Source organism: Pholis gunnellus, assembly GCF_910591455.1.
Source record: "Pholis gunnellus genome assembly, chromosome: 1".
Lineage (NCBI taxonomy): Eukaryota > Metazoa > Chordata > Actinopteri > Perciformes > Pholidae > Pholis > Pholis gunnellus.
In genome coordinates this window covers 13,130,998-13,153,540 of record NC_136528.1, presented here as the reverse complement: position 1 = coordinate 13,153,540, position 22,543 = coordinate 13,130,998, and the positions used below count along the sequence as shown (strand labels likewise).

The window sequence follows — 22,543 nt, the reverse complement described above, 5'->3', positions numbered from 1 at the left end:
AGGTATGATTAGTAATGGAGGGCTGTCTGTAAACAATTGCAGACGCACCATGTCTACAGACTTCTAGATGGTCAATGTTGTATTGGCTGGAGAACATATGCACTTGGCTCAAACTGGACTCCTGTGTGCAGGCTCTGCATTTGCCCAATTGAAACCTTGGCAACAAGCAGCCACGAGACACAAAAAGACACGTCTGGACTCCATCACACGTCACGGCTTTACAGTTATGGTCATGCATTTGCCATACACACACACATAAATATACATACACACATCTATAGGAATATACTTAGGGGGGCTATTATTGTATCCCAAAACTGATTTTCTGTCACCTAATTTGACAATTCAATCACTCATTAATTTTCTAGTCTTCCATTTCAGCTTCGACATCATACCACTTTAATAAATATATATATATATACACACACCCTATGCTTTAGCCGTGATTTTCCACTCGCTTCATAGTTTTTGGAGCTTTCCAACAAAAGCACCTGATCAGAGGGAAATTGGTGTTGGCTCGGCTCCTGCTGTTCAAAGACGTTAGACCAAGACTTTGAGGGGTTGAAACCAAGATCAGACCGGTAGAAGTCCCACACTGCATGGCACACTTCAGATAAAATGTGCAGTGTTTCCCACATGATTTTGAGAGACTATGGTGGGTGGACCTTGGACCCTCAAGGGCTTTTGTACATTTTAAAGTTAAATGCATCAATCAAGTGATTTTTTTTTCTCTGGCAGTGGTAGAGTGTAACCAAGTATATTTAGGCTACTCAAGTACTGTACCTAAATACAATTTGAGGTACTTATAGCCTATTTTACTTGAGTATTTCCGGAAGGCAGTGTTTAACTTGATAACATGTTGGAGGTGTGCTGTTTTGCACAAACTGCAGTAAAAGTCTGTCAGCTGCAATGCACTGTGGCTGTTTCCTCTTGTACCATTCCTCCTTTGCAATATTTAAAAATGTCCATACATTGTTGTGTAGATCGAGTTTGAGTGAACAGCAGCAAAGAACCACTAACCTCAAGGACTCATTTAAATGATGCAGCATTGGAAAATGTTCAGTTTGCATTAACAAATACAACTCTGATAAGGCTGTAGCAGAGTAAACCATAAACAGGGAGGCTTCTATCAATGAGATAAAATGATGGGCAGTAACATTGGGGTACATGCATGCATTGTTTACTTTAAATCCCTTGAGGGTGTGTAGCCAATTTGAATAACACAAGGAAAAGCTGACTCTGCCAGAAAGAAAAGAAAAAAAGAATAAAATACCATCTGCAAATGCAGCTGATGTTTACAATGGTACAAAACCTTAAATTCAGAATTTCTCTGAGAAAGAATACTGACTATGTGTTCAAGGAGAGAAGGCAGACAAGGAAGAAAGCAAATCGCTGCCTGGAAGGTCAAACACATATATTTAAATAAAAGAATTAGAAGGGGTTATGTATTCAGATATGCCATTCTTCTTGTTCTGACACACTTCTATTTGTTTGTGTACGAATATACAGTAAGTAGCATTACGTTCCAAAATTGAAAGGCACAGAATTAATGAATACTTGCTCAGAGGCATTCATTTACTTTTTTGCATTTGTTTCCACATGGCAAATTAAGTCTCGATGTAATTGATCAAAAATGTTCTAGAAAGTCCATTAACTTTTAGCCGGAGGCCAAACAAAACAGAAGCACCAAACACAAAATGTGATTATCAACGGCTGCTGCCAATTTAAATTTGAGAGAGCACAGTTAATCAAACTGTGTGCAATAATACACCTAAAAGCACAGATCAACAGGGTTCAGCTCCACCCAATTCAATTTAATGTTGAACGAAAAAAATGCAACCCTTTTAAATCCTGGTGGGACTTCAAACACATCAAAACATTAGTGAGGCGGTGGGTTAGCTTTGTAAAGCTGTTTCGGGGATGAAGCTAAAGACATCACTTTCATTGACAAGCCTCATAAATCAAGAGTTGCCATGTCTGATTTTTTGTCTACCATATGCTTCCAAAAATACGAGAAACTTTTTCTTCTTCTTCTTATCATCACTTCTGGTAGTATGGCATTTATTCCCACCCCTTCTCTTTCATGCCCTTCCCTCCTCTCTCTCTCTCTCTCTCTCATGTTCCTCTTTCACAAGCATCTTCAGTGAAAGTTTCCTGCCACTGTGTGAGACACATCTGCATTGCAGTGCTGAGGGGGAAAGCAGCAGCTGGAGGAGACGAGATGTGTATAACCGGCTTGAGACAGTGATGCAAAATTAAAGAATGACAATGAGGAAGTCCGACCCGTCACTTACCAAAAATAATGGATTCACGAGTGACAGCACAACATCACTTCAAGCATCATTTGGTACAGTACACTGTAGTCATTTTACATTTATTTTTTTGCCTTTGACAGAAAGAAACATGCCCATTTCAACGTCCAAAATGTAATATAAACACAACCATTTGCACCTCAAAGTGCTGTCACAGTGAAATCACACAGAGGGTCATCCACCCCCACCTCCCTCCGAGCCTCTGAGCCTCCCTGTTATTAATGGCGTCATCATTTTTCCTCTGCTCACTCTATTTCCCTTCTGATAGTGGGGCCTGCTTCATCGTGTTCTGCCATGTTTCTGTAATTGCTCCAACAGCCTGCCTTATGCTGAGCATATAGTTTTTCTGTGTGTGTGCGCGCCCATCCAGTAGGCGTGTGCGTGTCTGTAAGTGTGTGCATATGCATGCGTGTGTGTTGCTCTGTCCCCCCACCAGGGCCGGCTGTGAGTTTGTGGGGCAGAACCAAGCCGCGGGCGAGCTCCACACGGAGCGAAATGACAGCCTCCAGGCCACCATTGGTTGATGACCGTGAAAACACTTGCGGTTAACGTAAAGTGAGCGACCGGCTGTCACAGTGAGGCACTGCGCTTATGTGCAGCCCTGACAACAGCACACAAGCCCCTCTACAACTCGACTCTGCAGTGCTGCAACAAACAACAAAGGGACAACCCTGCAATTCATAACAACAACCACTTCAGGCATCTGAAGTACACAGCAAAGAGGGAAAGGAGTAAGACACAACCTCTACTATTTGTCACAGTCTTTGGGAATAAATGTTTTTTTTCTTAACTTAAATTGTGGTGTGCAGAAGTGAGAGCCGAAGGTGGTTGTTGAAGGAAGACAGGGAAGTGAGCGCGAGGGAAAGAATGCCAAGACTGTTACAGATGCCAGCCAAGGTCAGATAAAGTGAGAAGTAAGTGCTTGGAGAGCTACAGGAGCGGAGGCCAGCTCTGTGGAGGAGGTTTGAAGGAGTGAGTGACCAAGCGTGAGCGCCGCTGCCTCCACCCATCATTAAATGAAGCCACTTAAGGAAAAAAGCGCCGCTCAAAAAGGTCAAAACATGGCACTCCTGCAAAGCACTGATGGTTTTATTTAGCCAACTGGGGAATGGTTTCGTCTTTGACGGAGACACAAAAAGCCCTGTATCTTCGTTAGCTATCACAATCCCGCCTGCAAACAGGTCCCTAAAATTAAACAGAGAAGCAATAAATGACGTGCCAACATCACGTAGTAAGGAAGGATGATTACAGAGCTGTTTTCATCATCAATGTTAACCTCTCTGTGGTTAAATCAGACTTCTTTAACCCCCCCTGCCCTCTTGCATATCTTTTCTTCTCCACTCGCTCCGACTTTGAACACACGCACACACACACAAACACGGTTTATTATGCAGTAACATTACCAGATCCCCTTAGGCAGCTGTGCATCTCTGTATGACTGATGAGGGTAATTTCTCCCAAACAACAGAATGATCACTTTGGTGGTGAGCGCTACAGACCCTCCCCTCCTCCTCCTCCTCCCCCCCCCCGTCTTCCCTCTCTCCTGTTTTCTTTTTAGCTTACAAAAAAAGACAGATATTTGTCACTAGTCTCCTGCGGAGTCTGGAATGGCTCCAGAGATAAATAGCTCTCCGACCCCATGCATACGGATTAGAAAAAACAGAAAGGAAGTTAATCATTCCATGGATCAAATCAATCTATTGATTCTTCAATGATGATTCCGAATTCTGTTAATAAAAAGACATCCACGTCCAGTTCCCACTGTGCTAGTTGGAGCTCCGGGTGTGGAGGCTCTTCCTTATTTTTTCCTTGATTACCATAGGGATCCAATATAATACACATGCCACTGTGAATTAGCCTCACAGTAAGGACTGAGCTGAGCCACAGTGAGTTTATACTGTCTGTGTACGACTGTGCACCATGGGATATACTGAGCAGAGCGTAGTAAGGTCTGCCTGCCTCTCTTTCAGCCTCATAGGTTCAGCCTCAGTGGGCTGTCTTTACCTATTCTCCCATCTGTCAGTCACACACAAAAACAAATCCACCTGTCGACCAGGAGACTGGGCTTAACAGGGCGATGCTACAGCTGTCTGGGCCTGACTTGGTGCAGAAGGGAGCGAGCCAGCGCCCTCCACTGGTAATGGAAAGCCCATTAAGATGCTTATTACCCCACCTGTCAGCCCCATCTCCTCACCTGCACAGATACACCAGACTAATGAAGACAGTCACTATTCCTACAGCACCTTGAACATGGAAGTCATGCCTCTACGCTTTTTGTGATCATTGTGTCCTTGATCACAAGGGCTCTCCGGCTTTGTAACAATATAGCAGTTCAAGCGTTAAAAGACAGGCATTCTTAACGTGCCACTTGATTGCCTCAACAATGAAGCTATTAATGCTGCATTATGTAAATGGTAATGGTCACAAACATCTAATAGGATGAAGGCAAAGTACAGTGCAATTTAATGCTGCTGACTTTCAGTGGCTCTTTGAAGGATGTTTTCAATTATAACTGAGCTAATTTAATTCATTGTTTCGTAGCTGAAAATGCATTTTTAAAGGTTGACTGAGTCTCTATTTCAGAACTCAAGTTTAATCAGTCATGTACATTGCACACTGGAACGTCCTCTAAAGAGATTGACAAAGTTGCCGGGGATCTGCGTTCTAGGTTTTAAAGGGACAAAGTAGCCCAGCCCTTCTCCTTTTCCTCAGATGGCAGGGTTCAGTTGTGGAGGGGAGGGTGTTCATCTAAAAGATGAAAAGACCTGCGCCTTTAAGAGGGCTGTCTCCCCTTTCCCTCATGCTCCCCCTCAACCACACAGACACTCCTCCTGTGAGCATTTGTGAGGCAGCTCCTGTCCCTTATGTCTCTTTGTGGGGAACAGAACAGACTTCCCAGAGCACCACTGGAGACAAGGGAGAGCCCTAGGGAGGACACCCCAGGTGCAGACCTCCATGCAACCCTGGCCTCAACTACTGTGGATGCTAAGATGAGCACAGGGAGAGGAGACACAGACCTACTCAAGCTGGAGTAAAACACCAAGAGGTCCAAAACAGGAGGTGGAAGTTATCAGCTGGACAAGCCAAGAGGTCAATTTTGAGTTGAAGGAGACATTTTCAGCAGATCAAAATCAACAGCGCTGGACTGGATCGCGAAGGAAAAGGTGAAGTCTTAATTTGAGCTTTTAGATTTTCTTTCGAAAAGTTTTGTCGAAGAAGAATCAACAAAGAACTCTGTATCTTTCACAGCTATTAAGGATAAAAGTACTATATGAAATAGATACAAAACGGCAGAAAGAGGAAAATGTATCTTAATGTTTTCATTATTTTTATCCATCACCAGAGCACTTTCAAAATAGTCATTTGTGGTATGAAATTGAGATGCTCTTTAAAGAACATCTTGAATAGTCCCGACAGTGCTCCTAATTCACCAGCCAGGCGTTTATCTTATTTCTCCAGCTCTTTCTGAGGGGGAGCATTAAAGACTTCATTGATAGTGCTCTTGGGGAACGGGCAACATTTCTTCTGTGAAGTCTCGAAACTTTACAGCTGTTAACTGGAGGGAGAGAAAAGAGCCACATGCATAAGAAAACGATGTTGAGCTGTGTTCCATGTGGGAAAAGTGTGCGTCTGGACTAACATTGCGGTGGAGCATTGAAGACGGAAGAAATGTTCCCAGGGTGTGGAGTGCTGAGTGGCCAGAATCAGTACCTGACCAGAGACGCTGTCAGGCCCCATCCCGGACTAGAGGTGAACAGACCGATCCAAATGGAAAACGGGGTAACCCCAGGGACCTGCCCCGTCTACCACGATCAAACTTACAGCATTGCTGGCCAGCAAGCAGTGGTCAACAATGTTTCCAGCCCGCTGAAGCCAACACCACTGCCAGTCCCTCCCCCTGCACTTAAACTAGGGCAGGAAGGGTTTAAGAAAGTCTGCCGAACTGAGGAGGACAGCCCCTGTCCCTTTCCAGGACTGGCCTCTGGGGTGCTGGAGATGCGCGTGAAGGAGGGAAGTAAGATCCGCAACTTAATGGGATTTGCCATGGCACGGATGCAGGGAGAGAAGGGCGTTAGTGGGGGAGGTGTGAGTGGTGGTGGGCTTCGGCAGGTGGTCTTCACGGGGTCGGGCCGCGCGGTCACAAAGACCATCACCTGTGCTGAGATCATGAAACGGAAAGTGGGCTCTCTGCACCAGCTGACCAAACTGCAGTACAAGGTGGTGAAAGAGGTGTGGGAGAGTAGTGAAGGGGGGACACCTGAGATGACGGTGCACAGGACTGTGCCCTCTATCAGCGTTCTTCTCTCCAAAGACCCACTGGATCCCCAGGAACCGGGCTATCAGCCTCCAGAGACTCTCAGTGCATTGTGGGACGAGAGAGAGGGGATCGAATCTGCCACGCAAACGGCATGCAAGAGACCTCTCGGACCTTTGCCATACAGCGGTTTCCCTCACTGTAAGAGAGTGTGTTTGGGGGAAGGAGTGTCAGTCCACCCTCCTCACTGACTGGCTGAACCGGTGTCGAACAGTGGAGAGGATTGAATCAGGAGAGTTCATTTGGCGCTGCCCTCCACTAAAGCACAATGCTGAGACAATCAGAACACTCACTCAGACAGAACAGTGCTTTCTCAGAAGAACTGAGTACCCATTCCAGCCTCCAGAGGTCAGTTTGACTGGGACCTGAAAGCTTGCCTTTGTACATGCAGCATTTAAGGGATGTGTTTCTGGGTACGTCCAACATGGTCTTTCACATCCACATAATTGTGATGTGTGCTATAAAATCTTTCAGCGATTCACATCCCATTTCACACTGACAAAAGAAAAGCCATGAATTGCACAGGTTCCAGATTCCTGCTTGCAGTAAACTATCTACAGCCTGTGGATAAAATCGTTTATTAGCATCATGTTGCAATCATTTCTATTCCTCCGTACTCTTTAAGTGTAGCCTCTTAAAATGCACAAGGTAGACCCAAGAGTATAAAATAAAAACAGTTGAAAGCCATTGATGTATGACAAATGCAAAACATACCTATTTTATTTGTCTTTCATGAACACAAAATTAAATAAATTGGGGTTTATTTCCAATGGAAATTTTGTTTCATCTTTCTTACTCACACGTCATTGAATTTGCAAAGCTCTGATTGAACAGAAAATCACAGTGTGCTGATCTGTTGATAAGAATAACGGCAGTGAAATTTCTCTGTAGAAAAAGCTGATTTAATGACAAAGCTGTTGATAAGGCACAGCTCCTAAACCAACCCAGCCTGACAGAAGCGCCGAGGGCAGAAATACAGGCACCGATTATCATTAAGATAACAACATAACATCACACAACACAGTGGAGAAAGGGATTAAAACTAGGCTTGACAGAGCTTCACACTACACGGTTTGTGTAAAATATGAAACCAAGGCAACACGCTATACTCAGCTTCAGCTGATAGGCCTACCCACCCACCATATCTATTGTATTGTATTGTATAGCACAGCGTACCTCTTCCACGAGGCTATATTCAAGCTTTTCTCAAGAAAATCTGTATGCAGAACAACATGGTCTAAAAAGAGCTATGTTTAAACGTAACAATATGCACTTGAAGTTGACTGACATTAATGAAATGGCTGCAGACGTTCTGCAGTTGACATTTGTCATGCATTGCCTCTGTATTTCCACACCATTTAAATATAATTTCAGTTGCAAAAAAGGTACCGCTGACTGATTGCTGAAGCGTAACTGGATGCTGCAGACATCTATGGCAATCGGATCAAAATTCAACTCCGAGCAGAATGCCCGGTGGTAGAAAAAAAAAAAAAAACAGCCGGCAGAGTATGTATTGATTTTTATGGATTAAAGATTTCTAAACATAAAAACTTATTCTATACCTTTTAAAGCGTTGCCCTTAACAAGACAAACTAAATAAACCTTTCTGGGAATTATTCAAATACTTAAGAGCTTTTTCCACTTAATCAACCATGTCTTCTGGGGATAATAACTTAAGATAAGTGGAACCTTGTCTGGAGCTTTTATGTTGATCTTAATGAAAATCTGCAAACGCAGATGTCGGTCTCCTAAAGTAAATTAATCAAAGTGAATCTTAACTGGGGAGACAATTCAGTTACAGCTTAAAAAAAAAAAGAAAAGGAGAAAAAAGTTGAGTTCACTTCAACAGAATTAGCGTTCAAATTCATCTTTCAAAGGAATACAAATCGTAATATTTCATATAATGGTCAGCCAGCATTTTAAACAGTCTATGGTGGACATAGTGATTAACCTCCCTCTCGATCCCATTAAGTGAATCAGAGCACAGCAGAGCACCCAAGGTTGAATAAGAAATGCTGCGACTGCAATACAGCACATATGTAGCAAACTGTGTGTCCTCGAGACTGCTGGAAGGTTATCACTTCAGGTCGCTGTTATCACGGAGTTAACAGCTTTCACCCAAGAGCCTTTGGGACAGTCGGTCTGCAATGCGGGTCAAAAAGATAATGCCGCTATAAGTAAATTTCAAATCGACCTGCATCTGTTATCAAGCATTAAGAATTCTGGGCCAAGTGTAAAATGCAGTGGGGGTAATTAGGGATAACAGCATAGCGTACCTGAGTGAGAGAACAGATAAAACATACTGACAAAAGCATTATCCCAGAGCTAAATCCGATGTGGCTGGCACGAAATAGCATGGTGGAGGAGTCAACAAAGTGCATTATAACGATGTGGGCAAGGTTATTCACAAGCTGAGGTTCCATTTTGCAAATATTGAGTGTTTTCAAAGATGTTGTCAAGGTGGATTTGAAGAAGATACAGGCCAGGGCCTAAAATGCACCATTTGAGTTTGGTTTATTTTGAATTATATATATATATATATATATATATATATATATATATATTCAGCACAAATTTCCCATACCTTCAACCATGAAGGAGATATACATAAAGAGCATTTGGGGTGGGCGCAACTCTAGAGACTACGAGTGATGCCTATTTCTCCCCACCAAGTATGTATGTTGGACAATTTCAGTGAAAGAATGCCGTTATTTTTCTCGCAGTAACTGTTAATGGAGCTCGAATGGATTGATTGAATGAATCACATTGTTTTTTGTAATGATTACATAAAAATGGTAATGCAGAGAAATATCTTAAATATATCTTAAATAGTTTAAAGTTATTAAATCATTACAGCATTATGTTAAGACCGACCAATACATTGTTATCTCTTATGGCGGGCACAGCAGTAACGTTCTGTTTACCAAAGCCAATAACTACATGCACTGAATGTGAATAAATTCATTTTGAAGTTAACATAATGAAAGTGTTGGCACTCTATTTTTCCCTTCTCTGCCGCTGCAGCAGATGAGAGCGAGGTCTCTGGGATGGTGTGGGAGTTCGCTATCTCCCAGCCTCCAGATGGCTCCGTCTTCTCTTATCTAGAAGAATGGGTGCTGCCTCAATTTTTCAACTCGCCTTATCTGGGAATCCTTTAAATTGAATATTTACTGGGCCTATGTTTTCTGCCTGTGTTAGCCCTCTGAAGTCGACATTCCTCTTGCTTGTCGAGACAGGCCAAAAGGTTTTTCTCACTCATACACTCTCTTTGTCTGCCTTGTCAAGTAATGGGACAGTGATTGATTATGTGATTGTCAGGAGAGAATGGGAAGGTTAAGCAGTTAAGCAGAGAGCAGTGGAGACATATTAACGAATGGCCATAGAGGGAATATGTTCAACAAAAGAGAACCGTACATTACCCAAACATGACATCAGGCAGACCTCCATTTTATGTCAGGAGAAAAATAGGTTGAATTAATCACTTTCCCAACAGTCTGTTGTTTCCTACCCAGTATACACGAGAGGTTAAGAGAACACTTAAGCAGCTATTGAAATCATCTTATTGCAATATGACTGGCTGTGGTCTATCTGCATAAACAAGCCGTGCCATAGCTACTCCCTGGTAAGTGTCTGGAAATGCCTTTTCAAAACCATTTTGTGAAATGCCTCCATGTTGGATTAATCAGCGCAGCTGAGGATGTAATTGCTGTGCTGAAGTCAAAGCTGTAAGAGCAGATAATGAACACTGACTACAGGGCTGCCAGAATCCAGGGCAAAAGAAATGAGGAGTTCAGGGACCAAAATGTCTATAGCATTCTTTCAAAAGCCCCAATTGACAATGAGGAAAAAACTATATTTACAGTAAGTGAAGACCATCCCCTTGAAACAAAACTTAGTGGTTACTAACATGGAATTTGTATAGCTTTTGACAGCTGCATTGTGCTGTTGGAATTTGAAAAGCAACTTGAGGTAAAATTACATTTGCTACAAGGATTTCCCCCTGCTCTTTAAATTATGTGCACACAGTTGTATGTATTTAGTAACATGCATGCATCTCTTAGTTACTATACAGGTAATTTTCTAACATTAGGGATGAGCTAAGAAAGGTGAAGAAAATCAACAAGGGTTTATTCTGACTGTTGCTGCCCTCTGGTGGGAGAATAAGTTCAAAGTCAAACATAGAAAAAGATACACCTCTTTACTCAAGGATGCCATTATTGGTATATCTGACAGACATCTATTGTCCTGCGCACTAAAGGGTTTGCACAACAAAGCTAAATGGTCACAGAATAAATGACATCTGTAATCATAAATCATTATAAGACGGCATTTCATAAAAGCAAATGGGAGCTGTGGGCAGTGTTTTTCTTTTTATCGTTTAATGGCAATCTCATTGCCAGCCCACTAAAATGTTGCTTTCTCTCCGTCTTTAACTTCAACAAGTGTAAAGACTACATTCTACCCTTTTATTATCATTCTCTCCCCATTGCAATAATGAAAGGACTTCAGATTTAATTAGCTTAACGAATTTAAAGTATAAAGGACGTCTTCTATATTATGAAAAGCACTCATAATAAAATACTCTGTAGAGCTACTTCTAAAAGGCACTGATGAGAAACAGGAGAGGCTACACTTATTATTAACCGATATTTGTGGAATATGAGTAAGAATGGAAAGACACTGCTGTACAATGTGGGGGAAATGCAATTATGCTTTGATAAATATGGTGACTGAACTGTTCTAATATACTGGCTGTGTTCAGAGGTGAAAACCATCCAAGCATAAGGTGCAGTGCACTTGCGTTGCATATTAACATTCTTTAGTCTTCTACTCAGTACTGATAGAGTGATGAACAGTTGCTGCCTCTCGGTCTTATCTGTGTAATTGGAAAGTGCGATCAATATAATCATTGAATTGAAAGCACAGTAGTTTTCTTAAGCAGCTTACTTTTGGGATAACACCGCTTTACATACTTCTCTCTAACGAAGTATTATAGGTTTTATACAACAGTTATTAAAAAGTACACAGCCTGAATAGTTGTTGTTTTTCTGAACAGAGGAATTTATAACTACAAATTCACCACGATGAGTGAGCCACATCCCCCCCCCCGCTGCTATTCTGCCAAGCTGTCAGAGCCGCCATGAAGCCCAACACTGTCACTAACTACATTAACTGAATAATATTATCTAATCTTTGGAAAAACGAAAAAAAAATTGATTTCAGCGAGAAGCAGATAAAAGGGTCGAAAATGTGTGTTTGAGCGATATCAAACTGATTCAGCGGAGAAAACAGTTTAAGAAGCTGAAGATAAAAGCTAAAGCCTACAGATCACACTGTCACATGGTGATCAGGACAGAAAACCAGGAAATTAAGGAACAACCCTGTTCCTGTAAAGCAGAATAGGCATGTATTCACTGTTACAACCATTGAAAAAACAAAAAGCAGCATGAATTCAGTTTACCTTCGGTAACTCGTGTAGGATAGAAGTGCAAATGCTAGTAAATGATATGCTAATGTTAGCTCCACACATTTTTACGTAGAAATATAACATTTTAGAAACTTATATCTCCTTCCAACCTCTTCAGATGATGAGCATCACTATTAAACAACGTTAAACCATGATCCACAAAACCAGCTTGAAAATAAATCTCAAACGATTTCATGAGAGTCTGTTAAGCAAAGCTGGTTAGTTGTGAGACCTTTCGTCAGAGCTGGACGAAACTACGCTATGATTGGCCGGTCTGCGTTCGCAGGTGGGACTTATGGAAGGGTCAATTGTGGGTTGTGTTCATTCAATCAAACATTACAATGGTGGTTGTTGCAGGCCCACTTGGCAGAGATCTACACTCCACAGAGTGCAGTCCTCTAGTTTGTTTGTGTGATTTGCGTGAAGTATCTGCTGTAACACAACAATTTCCTTTTGGGATTAATAGAGTACTCAATCTAGCTAGCTAGCTGCAGCTATCAAGACAGACAGCATTTAGGATCACAGAATTCCAAACCGTGTGTACAACACTCACAAGGACTGGCCTTCTGTTGGAAGTTTAGCAGTGTTAATCACAAGCAGTATGTTAAAGAAAAGTCATAGCTGCAGCAACAATACATTCTCCACATCCCCATTTTCATTACCAATCTCCAAACCTTTTAATCATCTCAGCATATTAATTAAAACAGTGATCAACTTTTGACATGACTTTCTGAATCAGATTTCTGATGCAATTCTGCAGTCATCAAAAATGTATATTACTGTTAAAATACACCTGAGGCCAGTGGCATTTCCTAATTGAGTAGTCTTTTTTTTTTTTCCTCATGGTGATTTAAAGTGCTTCTCTGTTATGCTATCTCTGCACAGTTTCATTGAGGATTTTAAGGAAAGCGTCATACATAGAAAACCCTTTTTTTTTAACTGACAGCAACCCAATGACAAGAATGTGGCTTAAGCGCCATCATCAAACAATGAAAACGTAAGGAATTTATAGATTTTGTGCTGCCATTCACATTCCACAGCGAGGTCGACAATATGACTAAATTATTTCGTTAATTTGAATTCAAACAGTGTCGGCTGGGGGTCCACTCCGCGCCGTGGGAGGATTGGTAGAGTAATATCAACACAGTTGTGATTACTCCATTGAAGCAGTAGGGTGCTCCAATCAGAGCCGAATCACTCTCCTCATTACAGACTACAAGGCCAGATCTCAGTGGGTGGACCACAGAATCAGGATTTGCATCTTCCCGCTGAAATTAATTGAAATTAATTTGTGGCACCCCGATGCTCCCCATCAACACGGACTCATTCAAATTTGCACAATCCACCCCGGATTCATTATAAGCACAAGAGCATTTCAAGTTTGAAAGCATGTAAAAGCAGAGGTTGTTGAGCTGTGGTCTGGACCTCTGCATTCAGGCCCGACTGAAAGCTGCAGTTTACAGTATCAGATGCATCTTTCTGGGAACGATTCTTGTTAAGGCGGAGCAATGTAATCTGACCAGGTACATGTATTGCTCCAGTGGAGTGGTGCCTGGATGTATTTATTCTTACTTAAGGCTTCTGGCAGCACAAAGTGAAAACCTACCACATATCACAAAGAAAACAAATCCTACCAGATACACCTCATGCATTTAGACTGCTGGTTCTGAATTAGACAACAGATAATTAAATTAGTCAAAATAGAATGTCCTGCAAACAGAATGCTCCCCATCCTAGTACCTTCACACCAGCAAGGATGCACTATGTGGCCATTGTGATCATACTGAATCCCCCACAGACCAGGAATGGTAACTATGATGGGAATTAATGTCTAAAGATGGTTGATTTTGAATGCTACAATGGCAACATGCATCCCTTTATCATACATGAGAAAGTAAAATATCACATGCCAAATTGTTGCCATCCTTGTTTTACACAACATGTGGTCCTAATCAGTTTGTTATTATGCATTCACAGAGCACGCACTATTTACACACCACAGGCAAAAGCTTTCCTCTCTCCAAAGTACCACTCAAGCAAAAAAAACAATTATCGCAAACACATTAACAGCTAATTCGATCACCATTTCCATCACTACTCTTATAAACCATTAAGACCTCCACTACCACTGAATGCTAAAGAACCAAACTCTTGCAAATACTATGCCATCTGTGTACAAATCTTGGTTGGTGGATTTGTAGCATTGTAGCTGTTTATCAGTCGAAATGGGCGATGTATAAAAACACACCTAATAGCATTAGAGGGACGTCAAAACCATCACTATTTAACAACCTTCACAGATAAATGCACTCTTACCTCGGGATGTTCTCGTCCGGTTTTGTCGTGTGCTCCAAATGCCAAACTCTTGACTTGTGTCTGCTGTGGAATCCTTCAGGTTTCTGGGATCCTCCATCCTCCACCATAGACACAGTCAGAAAAGAGGCCCAGCTGAATATGCACCTCCTGCACCAGCTCAGGAGCTGCTGGTTCAACCTTCCAACAAAAACATGATTATGGGTTGAAGAATTATGTTGTCTTGATATCAAAAGTATTGTGCAATATTACCACATGAAGTGACCCAAATGCCAACAAACTCCCTAATGCTTTAGAGAAAATACAACTTTCACAAGCCTTACAAAAAGCCTCAACCTCCTTAAACATTACAAAAACCAACTGAATGTCCTCTCAACACAGCACACACTCAACAGCATCCCACAAAACTGCTTAAAGGACCCAAAACACAATTTCTTTGGCACAGTAATCGTACTTTGTTTACCAACACTTAACCCTACCCCTGTTTTCTGACTCAGCTATGCAAGAAAAGCACAGGTGGAGTTAATAACATTATTGAGGGCTACATTCCATATAGATAAGCCAGTTCCAGGGTTCTGGCATTGTGCATGCCTGCTCACTGAAACAGTTGGCTAGGACACTTATTGGAATGGAGCCATCGTTAAGAATTTACACATGTGTTTTTTCTTTTCCTACTGTGACCGAGTGTCTTGGGTTCGTTCGTGTATGAGGGCACCTATCAGATAGTAATAAGTGGAGTCGGGAAACCAGACATCTTGTTCAGCCCACGGCTTCCCTCTTCATTTTTGTTTCCCCCCTTCGACCAGAGGCGGGAGTTGCCCCCTTCTCTACGGCAACTCTCCAGGGACTTATCATCTTCAACACCAAGAAGACAAATAATGAGACAGTCTGTTACACTACTGTGACATGCCCAATTGTCTGCTGCGAGATGGGTCTACTTAGGTTAGCTGTAACAAAACAGAAAGAGTTGAATAGTCCTAACTTCTAAATTTGTAAGCTTGAGCCAAACAAGGACGATGGCAGGACATTATGTACCTGCTAGCTCGTGGGCATCGGCGAAATTGGCCTAATGCAAGATCTTGTTTTTTTCAAATAGGTTTATTCATTTACATCAATTTATATTCCGTTAGAAGTATTTATACCTGTGTGCTTAATATCTTTGAACTTACTTGTGTCACTTTCCGAGGCCATGCTTCCATGAGGTGTTACACCCGAGTGCCATGTTTTTGTGCTTTTTGAAGCATTTTCTGTGACGACACGCGGTCTGGAAATCTGGACAGTGTTTGAACGTTTGAAGAGTTGATGACGGCTCAGTGTCGTCAAACACGTTTTTTGTGTGTTTTTTTTAACGAATAAATACTTTTACAAAACACAAACATGGTAGCTCAAAAGTAATCCTCATTGCAGACGTGACACATGTAAAAACGTTGAGAGCATGGTGGGTAAGTAGGTAACGGGACCTGTAGCCTGCTGAGTCTTTTAATGGTAGCGATTTCATTATTTGGCCAACAGATGGCAACATTAAATCCACAGGTCTCTACGGTGCTTTCAAGTGCTCCTCGTAAATTCTACAATCTTGTTTATCTAATTTGTAACCATCGTTAACTCGTTCACTACAATGCTTGTATAGTGTTTGGAAGTGAAGAAGGTACAATAAGGAGGTAGTATCAGTTCAAGTCAATATTCCATTCTAACGACACAATTTGTGTCTGTGTGCTTAACACGTAGAAAATCCGAAACTATACGTGATATTTTTTCCGCCATGACTTGAATGCATCAGTCAGCACAACTGCCAGTTTTTGTACAGGTTTGTTCTACATTTGACTGAGGCGGAGAGCTGGAAAGTTCGCACTGTTGATGCAGTTGTTAAACAAGGTGGTCAACAAGTTTCTTTTAACGACTCAGCAGGTAAGTACATCGTGGTTTAAACTGAATTGTTTCCCGATATTATATAGATGTATAAACTTCTATTGCAACATGAAGATGCATCATTGTTGTTGCTGTCCAGTGGGCATTTCCATACATTAGCTATCATATGAGCTGATACGTCAAGATTGTTTTGATAGTGTGTTTCTGTGTGTACTCACTGTGTTTTAATTATGTTTTAATAAGTAGTGATCCATGGGGGATTTAAACCTCACCAATAATAGTGTAATGTTTTCTAAGTAGGACTTTAAACATGAGATATAAAGCAGTAAGTTTGCAATGATGCTCTCATGTTTAGTTTTTTTAACTGTCACTGCAATATTTCTGTAGCATTCCAAAAAGGACTTATCTGTGCAGTGAGTTCCTAAATGAGTGATATGTCCAAAATAGGAAATGCTATGCATGCCATATGCACTATATTGCGCGGTTCGGTCACTGACGTGTTTTCTCTTCGCAGAATATGCTTTCCAGGAAAAGTGCAATCAGTGCTTCAAGCGGAATCTGGATGAAGTCCCTTGGGCATCTTGTGGTTCTCTCCTCTCTGTGTTGTTCGATATCTGGATACTCTGAGAGAGACAGAGTGCATGACTTAATGTCCAAATACCCCCTTATCGATGGGTAAATAATGTGTATGGTCTCTTCTGCACAGCATTTTCAATCATGGAAATTAATTAATAGATTTAAGATTGAAATGCCTCTTCATGAGTTCCATTTTCCTTCCGCCCTCTTTCTCCATCGGTCAGTCATAATGACCTAGCTCTCCAGCTGAGGATACTGCACAACAATCGGCTGAGCCAAGTTGACCTTCACAACGTTAGCAAAGTGGCCACCGACATCACCCGACTCCAAGCAGGCCATGTACAGGCACAGGTATCGAAGTTTGATCAATCAGTCTTTCACTCCTGACCCTGATCAGTTCTATAGTATAAGTTGTCCCAGAGAGTAGTCTTTGAATAGCAACGTCGACTAAGTTTATGTTGTGGAAAGATCAAACCAATTGCAGGCACTTTAGTAACTTAGATACCACTCTGGCTCTCTTGTGTCATGTACCCGTCCCTTTGTCAGATGTTTGCGGTCTACGTGATGTGTGGGGCCCAGGAGAAGGATGCTGTGAGGCTGACTCTGGAACAAATAGATGTGGTCAGACGCATGTGCACTGAGTACCCGGACTTTGAACTGGTCACATCTGCCCAGGGTATAGTACACCTCAACACAGCATCCAAGCAATTTACCCACAAAACCACTATGGAGATGAAAGAGGGATTGAATGTAGTTGATTATCTACAATTATAAATGAGTGGGGTATTTTTGTTTCATGGTTGAATGTACATCAAAAACATCCATAATCCTGTGATTTGTGAATCCAAACTTTTGCATGTCTTAACAGTCCATATTTGCAAAGAGCTACATGAAAGTAATATCATCTTTGCGTCATTACTGAAGAATGGAATCTTGCACACTCGCTAACACAAAAACACAATTGTGCCTCGCTGGTTTCCCCTGAGGCGTTCATTTTGGATATTGTGCCCGTGTGTCTGTCACTGCAGAGCTGAGGAATTCTGAGATGAGGCATAAGATTGCCTGTCTAATAAGTATTGAGGGGGGGCACTCCATTGACAGCAGCCTGCCAGCCCTGCGGATGTTTTACCAGCTCGGGGTGCGCTCCATGGCCCTGACACATTCCTGCAACACACCCTGGTAAATAAGAGATCTATTCTGAATGCATTATTTTATTTAGAATGTCACATATGATTTATACAATGCAGAAAGTCAATGATGGCTACATGACTCAACAGAGAATCAATACTCGGGATACATGGGATGATTTTGGTGATGAACGAGAACTATGCCTTTAGCTTTCGTTTGTCGTATGAGGGTTTCTTTTACAGGGTTGACTGCATGGAAAGGTCGAATGTGTTTACATTTTATTCATTTCCTTGTATACAAATAAACCTATATTTAGGCTCTGTGTGTAACTTGATTTTGCATGTAGGTTAATGTCCCCTGGTCAGATGCCCTAAATGGAGCAGTACTTGGATATATTTTATGGTAGTGGTGGATTCAAGACAACACTGTCATGATTTGTGGTTTTGAAAATATTATTTTTCAATGCAGGGCAGAATCATCCTCAAAACTTTATAATGTCTATCAAAGACAGAACAACAGCCTGACACACTTTGGGAAGGTAAGCTTATTGTTTAGTATCAGTAATATCAACGACTGTCCAGAAGTGTTTCTTTTATCACATTGAAACCTCACATTTGATAGCTGTGACAGTTAATGATGATGAATGATCACTGACATAGAATTTAAAATGTTTTTTTTTCTTCTTCAAATTCTGTAAATAGTGACTATTGCCTTTTCAAATAACATTTTAGAGTTTTAGTATAGAAATAGATTGGAATCATCTGTGTATAATATATATATATGTGTTCCTCTTATTTTGTATTAGTAGCAGAAGTGGTTGTTGTTTTTCATTATTATAATGATAGTGCTTTAAAAAATAAAAGTCCAAAAGGAGAGGATTATGATAGTAATTTTTCAGCCTTGAGACATTCCAGTAAAAGATTGTGCCAAAGAAAGTAGACCTTGTTATTGTTAAAATTGGTTAATGCTCTTCACACTAAATGCTCTGTAGCATTTCAGGACTTCCTTGATTGCTCTCTAGAGCGTGTTTACATGTGTGTAGGAGTAACCATGTCCTGTTCCCAAAATACTGTAAATGACTTTTGAATGTGTTTTCTGTAGGCCGTGGTGGAGGAGATGAACAGACTGGGAATGATAGTGGACCTCTCCCACACTTCTTGGGACACTGCCTGGGCCGCGCTGAAGCATTCCAAGGCGCCAGTTATCTTTAGCCATTCATCTTCCTTCTCCATCTGCAGCCATGGCCGCAACGTACCTGACTGGCTGCTGCTTGATCTGGTGAGAAAACGAATTCACTGCGTGATGAATTGCTTGTTTACTTGCTTGATTAAATCAATCCAGCCACTGATTAAGTTATATTAATAATAATTCTCATTTATACCTCTGACGAAGAACATGCAATTTGTATCCATAGTTAGATTTTGCTTCCTCCCAATGTCCGCTCTCATCTCACCATACCCTGCACAACCATGTAAAGCCTGATAATGACACGCTGGGTGAGATTTAAGATCTACAGTGGATCAACGGCACTTTGTATATTTTAGAGTGTTGTATTCGCAAGTTGGTTGACTGTGTGGTACAGTTTCCAACATAAGGCAATGTTTCACAGTGATTGTTTTTCCTCCAGCATATTGTCAGCAGTGAGAACAAGGCACTACAGGAATTTTACGAGCCTAAGCTCCACAGTGTTTCTCCAACAGCTCTTTAGTTGCTTTCTAGTATACTTTCAGCAGGGTGCTATGGGCAAAACTCTTATCTTGATTGTTTTGAAGTTGATGATCAAAGAATCAAACCTGAATGTACTGTTTGTCTATTTTAAGTATCAACTAAATACCAGTAGTATTCATTTTTGCGCTCTGTACTTGTGTCTCTTTCCCCCGACCCTTCTCTGAATTTCTCTTTCAGCCACCATTAGTTCATGTCCTCATTCAGCTTCAGTTTAACCAACTCATTAACTTCTTCACTCCTCCCACTTGGCTCCAGATCATTTGTTTATTATATACAGCAGGCTGTACTCTGCTTACAATTGAAGATCAATCTCCTTCACCACTAGCACTTTTTCTCATTTATCCAACACTATGAGCAATGTAGTCCCATGCCAGGATGAGTTAAGCTAATCAATTTCTTTCTGTTTCTGCTGAACAACTACCAACAATATAGGTTCAAATATTGAATCACACATTTTCTAACTCTTCTTAATATTAATCGTATAGGTTGTTATGTGTAGTATATTACCGTAAGTGTTTTCTATACCATGGAAACAGTAAGAAACATCCATCCAAAAAACATGGAATCCATTGTATTTTCTAATTTGCTTCTAAACGTAAGCTTGGCTTGTAAAATATATGAACCTGTTGTCGCAGTAGATGAAGGCTGAATATCAATAAAATGTAGTAACATGGATTTACTTCTCTTACTTTACCTCAACCTAACTCTGGCCCCCGCAGATCCCTCTTGAGCGGGCATGTTTCTCATCTTGCCAAAGATTTATGTGTTGCTTTGGGTGTTTGAGATAAGACGAGCATAAACCTGATGTTCACCACATCTACCAGTACAACTAGTGAATGTAAATGAGACAGAAATGAAGGCTATTCGTGTCTGGAAAATGTATTTGTACACAGCTTATTTTAGTTAATGCTTCTCTCTGTATTTCTTCTTATTCTCTAGACTTGGCAGTGACACTTGTGTGTTGTGTTTCAGAAAAAGAAAGGTGGGTTGATCATGGTGAATCTCCACAGCAATTTCATATCCTGCAGCGACGAAGCAAACATCTCTCGTGTCGCTGGTGAGGCATCCGTGTTAAGTCTTCTTCTTTTCTTTTTTTTTTGTCGTGAGGTGAATCTGTCGTTTGTATTTCTTATATCTCAGCTGATTTACTTTTCCACCTGGGTTTTGCAGACCATTTTGATCACATTAAGAAGGTGATTGGAGCTGAGTCGATAGGAATTGGAGGGGACTTTGAAGGTGCTGTGAGGTGAGAAATATTCACTTGCTAACACAACATACAGATAGCTAGAAGCACTGAGTTAAGGGACAGTAAATCTACATATCTTCCATCCCATGACTAGGATGAGTGGTGATCTTCAGATACACAACTTGCAGAGAAAACAAAATAAAACAAAGCTCATAACAGTTGGATACACACTTGCCTCTGGCACTCTCCAGATCAATGCTGTGCTTTTGTTAGCCTGTCATGATATCAGCAATTTGGCTGTCTGAGCTGAACAGGCTGAAAAATTGTAAAAATCAATAACTTTTTACTTCTAACAGGCATAAAGAGAGAGCTGGTGCAGTAGATTTGCTCCAGAATATTGGGCATTGAATGTATTTTCCCCCCTACATACAGACACAATCAAGTTCAAACAGGAATGTCACAAAACAAACTATATTTACAAGTGTCAATTATTATCGTCATTATTATTTCCTCTTCATAATTTATAAGTAATGTACTTCGTCACATGAACACTCTCAATATGAGTGGTTTCTTTTACACTACGAAAATCTGTGACTTGGAATGTGTTTTTCGTTAACAGCTTTCCTCAGGGGTTAGAGGATGTGTCCAAATATCCCGCCCTCATCCAGGAACTCCTGCAAAGGAACTGGACTGAGAATGAGTTGGCTGATGTCCTTCGAAAGAACTTCCTGCGAGTGTTTGAGGAGGTGGAGAAGGTGAGCTATAACATTAATATATTTTATGTCAAAGAATGGCCTTCTCTGGTAAAAGAAGGGTAGGTAACTAATTGAAAGGCACACTTTCACTCCATGTCTTGGCCACAGGGGCGATTTGGATATAATGAAGGATAAAAGGCTTCATGTTTGGTGGGAAATTACCGCAGTGTGTATTATTACATTAGTGTGCGTCACCTCCCTCTCGTCTCGCTGTATTTCCCCCAGGTCCGTGATCGGATGACTGATGATTTGAGCCAGCCCAGTGAGGTCCAGATCTCCTTAGAGGAGGTGCAGAACCCATGCAGGCTGGTCCTTAGACGTCCTGTCCCAAGAGGGTCCTCTCATCATGGTCCCTTCTCCAGAGCCCCACATGAACCAAAAGTTCTGCTAATCCTGGCTGTAGTTCTGCTGCTTTCCAGTCTACTTATGATAGAATGAATGTTTAGAAACTCTGTTGAGCTACACCTGACCATGCATCATTTTTACTATAAATAAGGAGAGCTTAATGAGATTGCGGTATCAGAGATAAGGGGAGAATCACTTTCTTCCCATCAATACAAAAAAGCATTTAATGTGTAGCCCCATTTGGTAGGTCATTTAAAAGTCGCCTCTGTATATACAGTACATTTAAATTTCTCATCAATCAATCCCAAGGCACTTTACTATTCATTTTGAAATATATTTATTACACATTTAATGTGTTGTACCTGTGCTGATATATCTATGAAAACCTATGACATGAAGGCAAATGAGACTGATCAATAAAACTGCTGAGATGGCACCTTTTAAGTTATTTTAGTTTTTGTTTGTGAAGGTTCTTTTTTTTATGTATTGTTGACCAGTGAGCAGGAAATAGGACAGAGGCAGCTATTAACAAAGAGATTTTGTTGTTTT

The 22,543-nt window shown here is 41.2% G+C and overlaps 2 protein-coding genes across 2 annotated transcripts; both read left to right on the top strand.

Moving 5' to 3' along the window:
• Positions 1-5,981: 5,981 nt before the first annotated feature.
• On the top strand, positions 5,982-6,818 carry LOC306696881 (ribonuclease P protein subunit p25-like; the record flags this gene model as incomplete). Its single annotated transcript, XM_079160600.1, has 1 exon — positions 5,982-6,818. The coding sequence occupies one exon, from the start codon at positions 5,982-5,984 to the stop codon at positions 6,816-6,818; it is 837 nt and encodes a 278-aa protein (XP_079016726.1).
• Positions 6,819-16,220: 9,402 nt separating this feature from the next.
• On the top strand, positions 16,221-22,482 carry dpep2 (dipeptidase 2). The gene is made up of 11 exons (XM_079163179.1): positions 16,221-16,315; positions 16,791-16,951; positions 17,077-17,203; positions 17,399-17,528; positions 17,881-18,031; positions 18,449-18,518; positions 19,082-19,258; positions 20,681-20,765; positions 20,879-20,954; positions 21,514-21,649; positions 21,875-22,482. The coding sequence occupies exons 1-11, from the start codon at positions 16,265-16,267 to the stop codon at positions 22,085-22,087; spliced, it is 1,377 nt and encodes a 458-aa protein (XP_079019305.1). The 5' UTR covers positions 16,221-16,264; the 3' UTR covers positions 22,088-22,482.
• Positions 22,483-22,543: the final 61 nt, after the last annotated feature.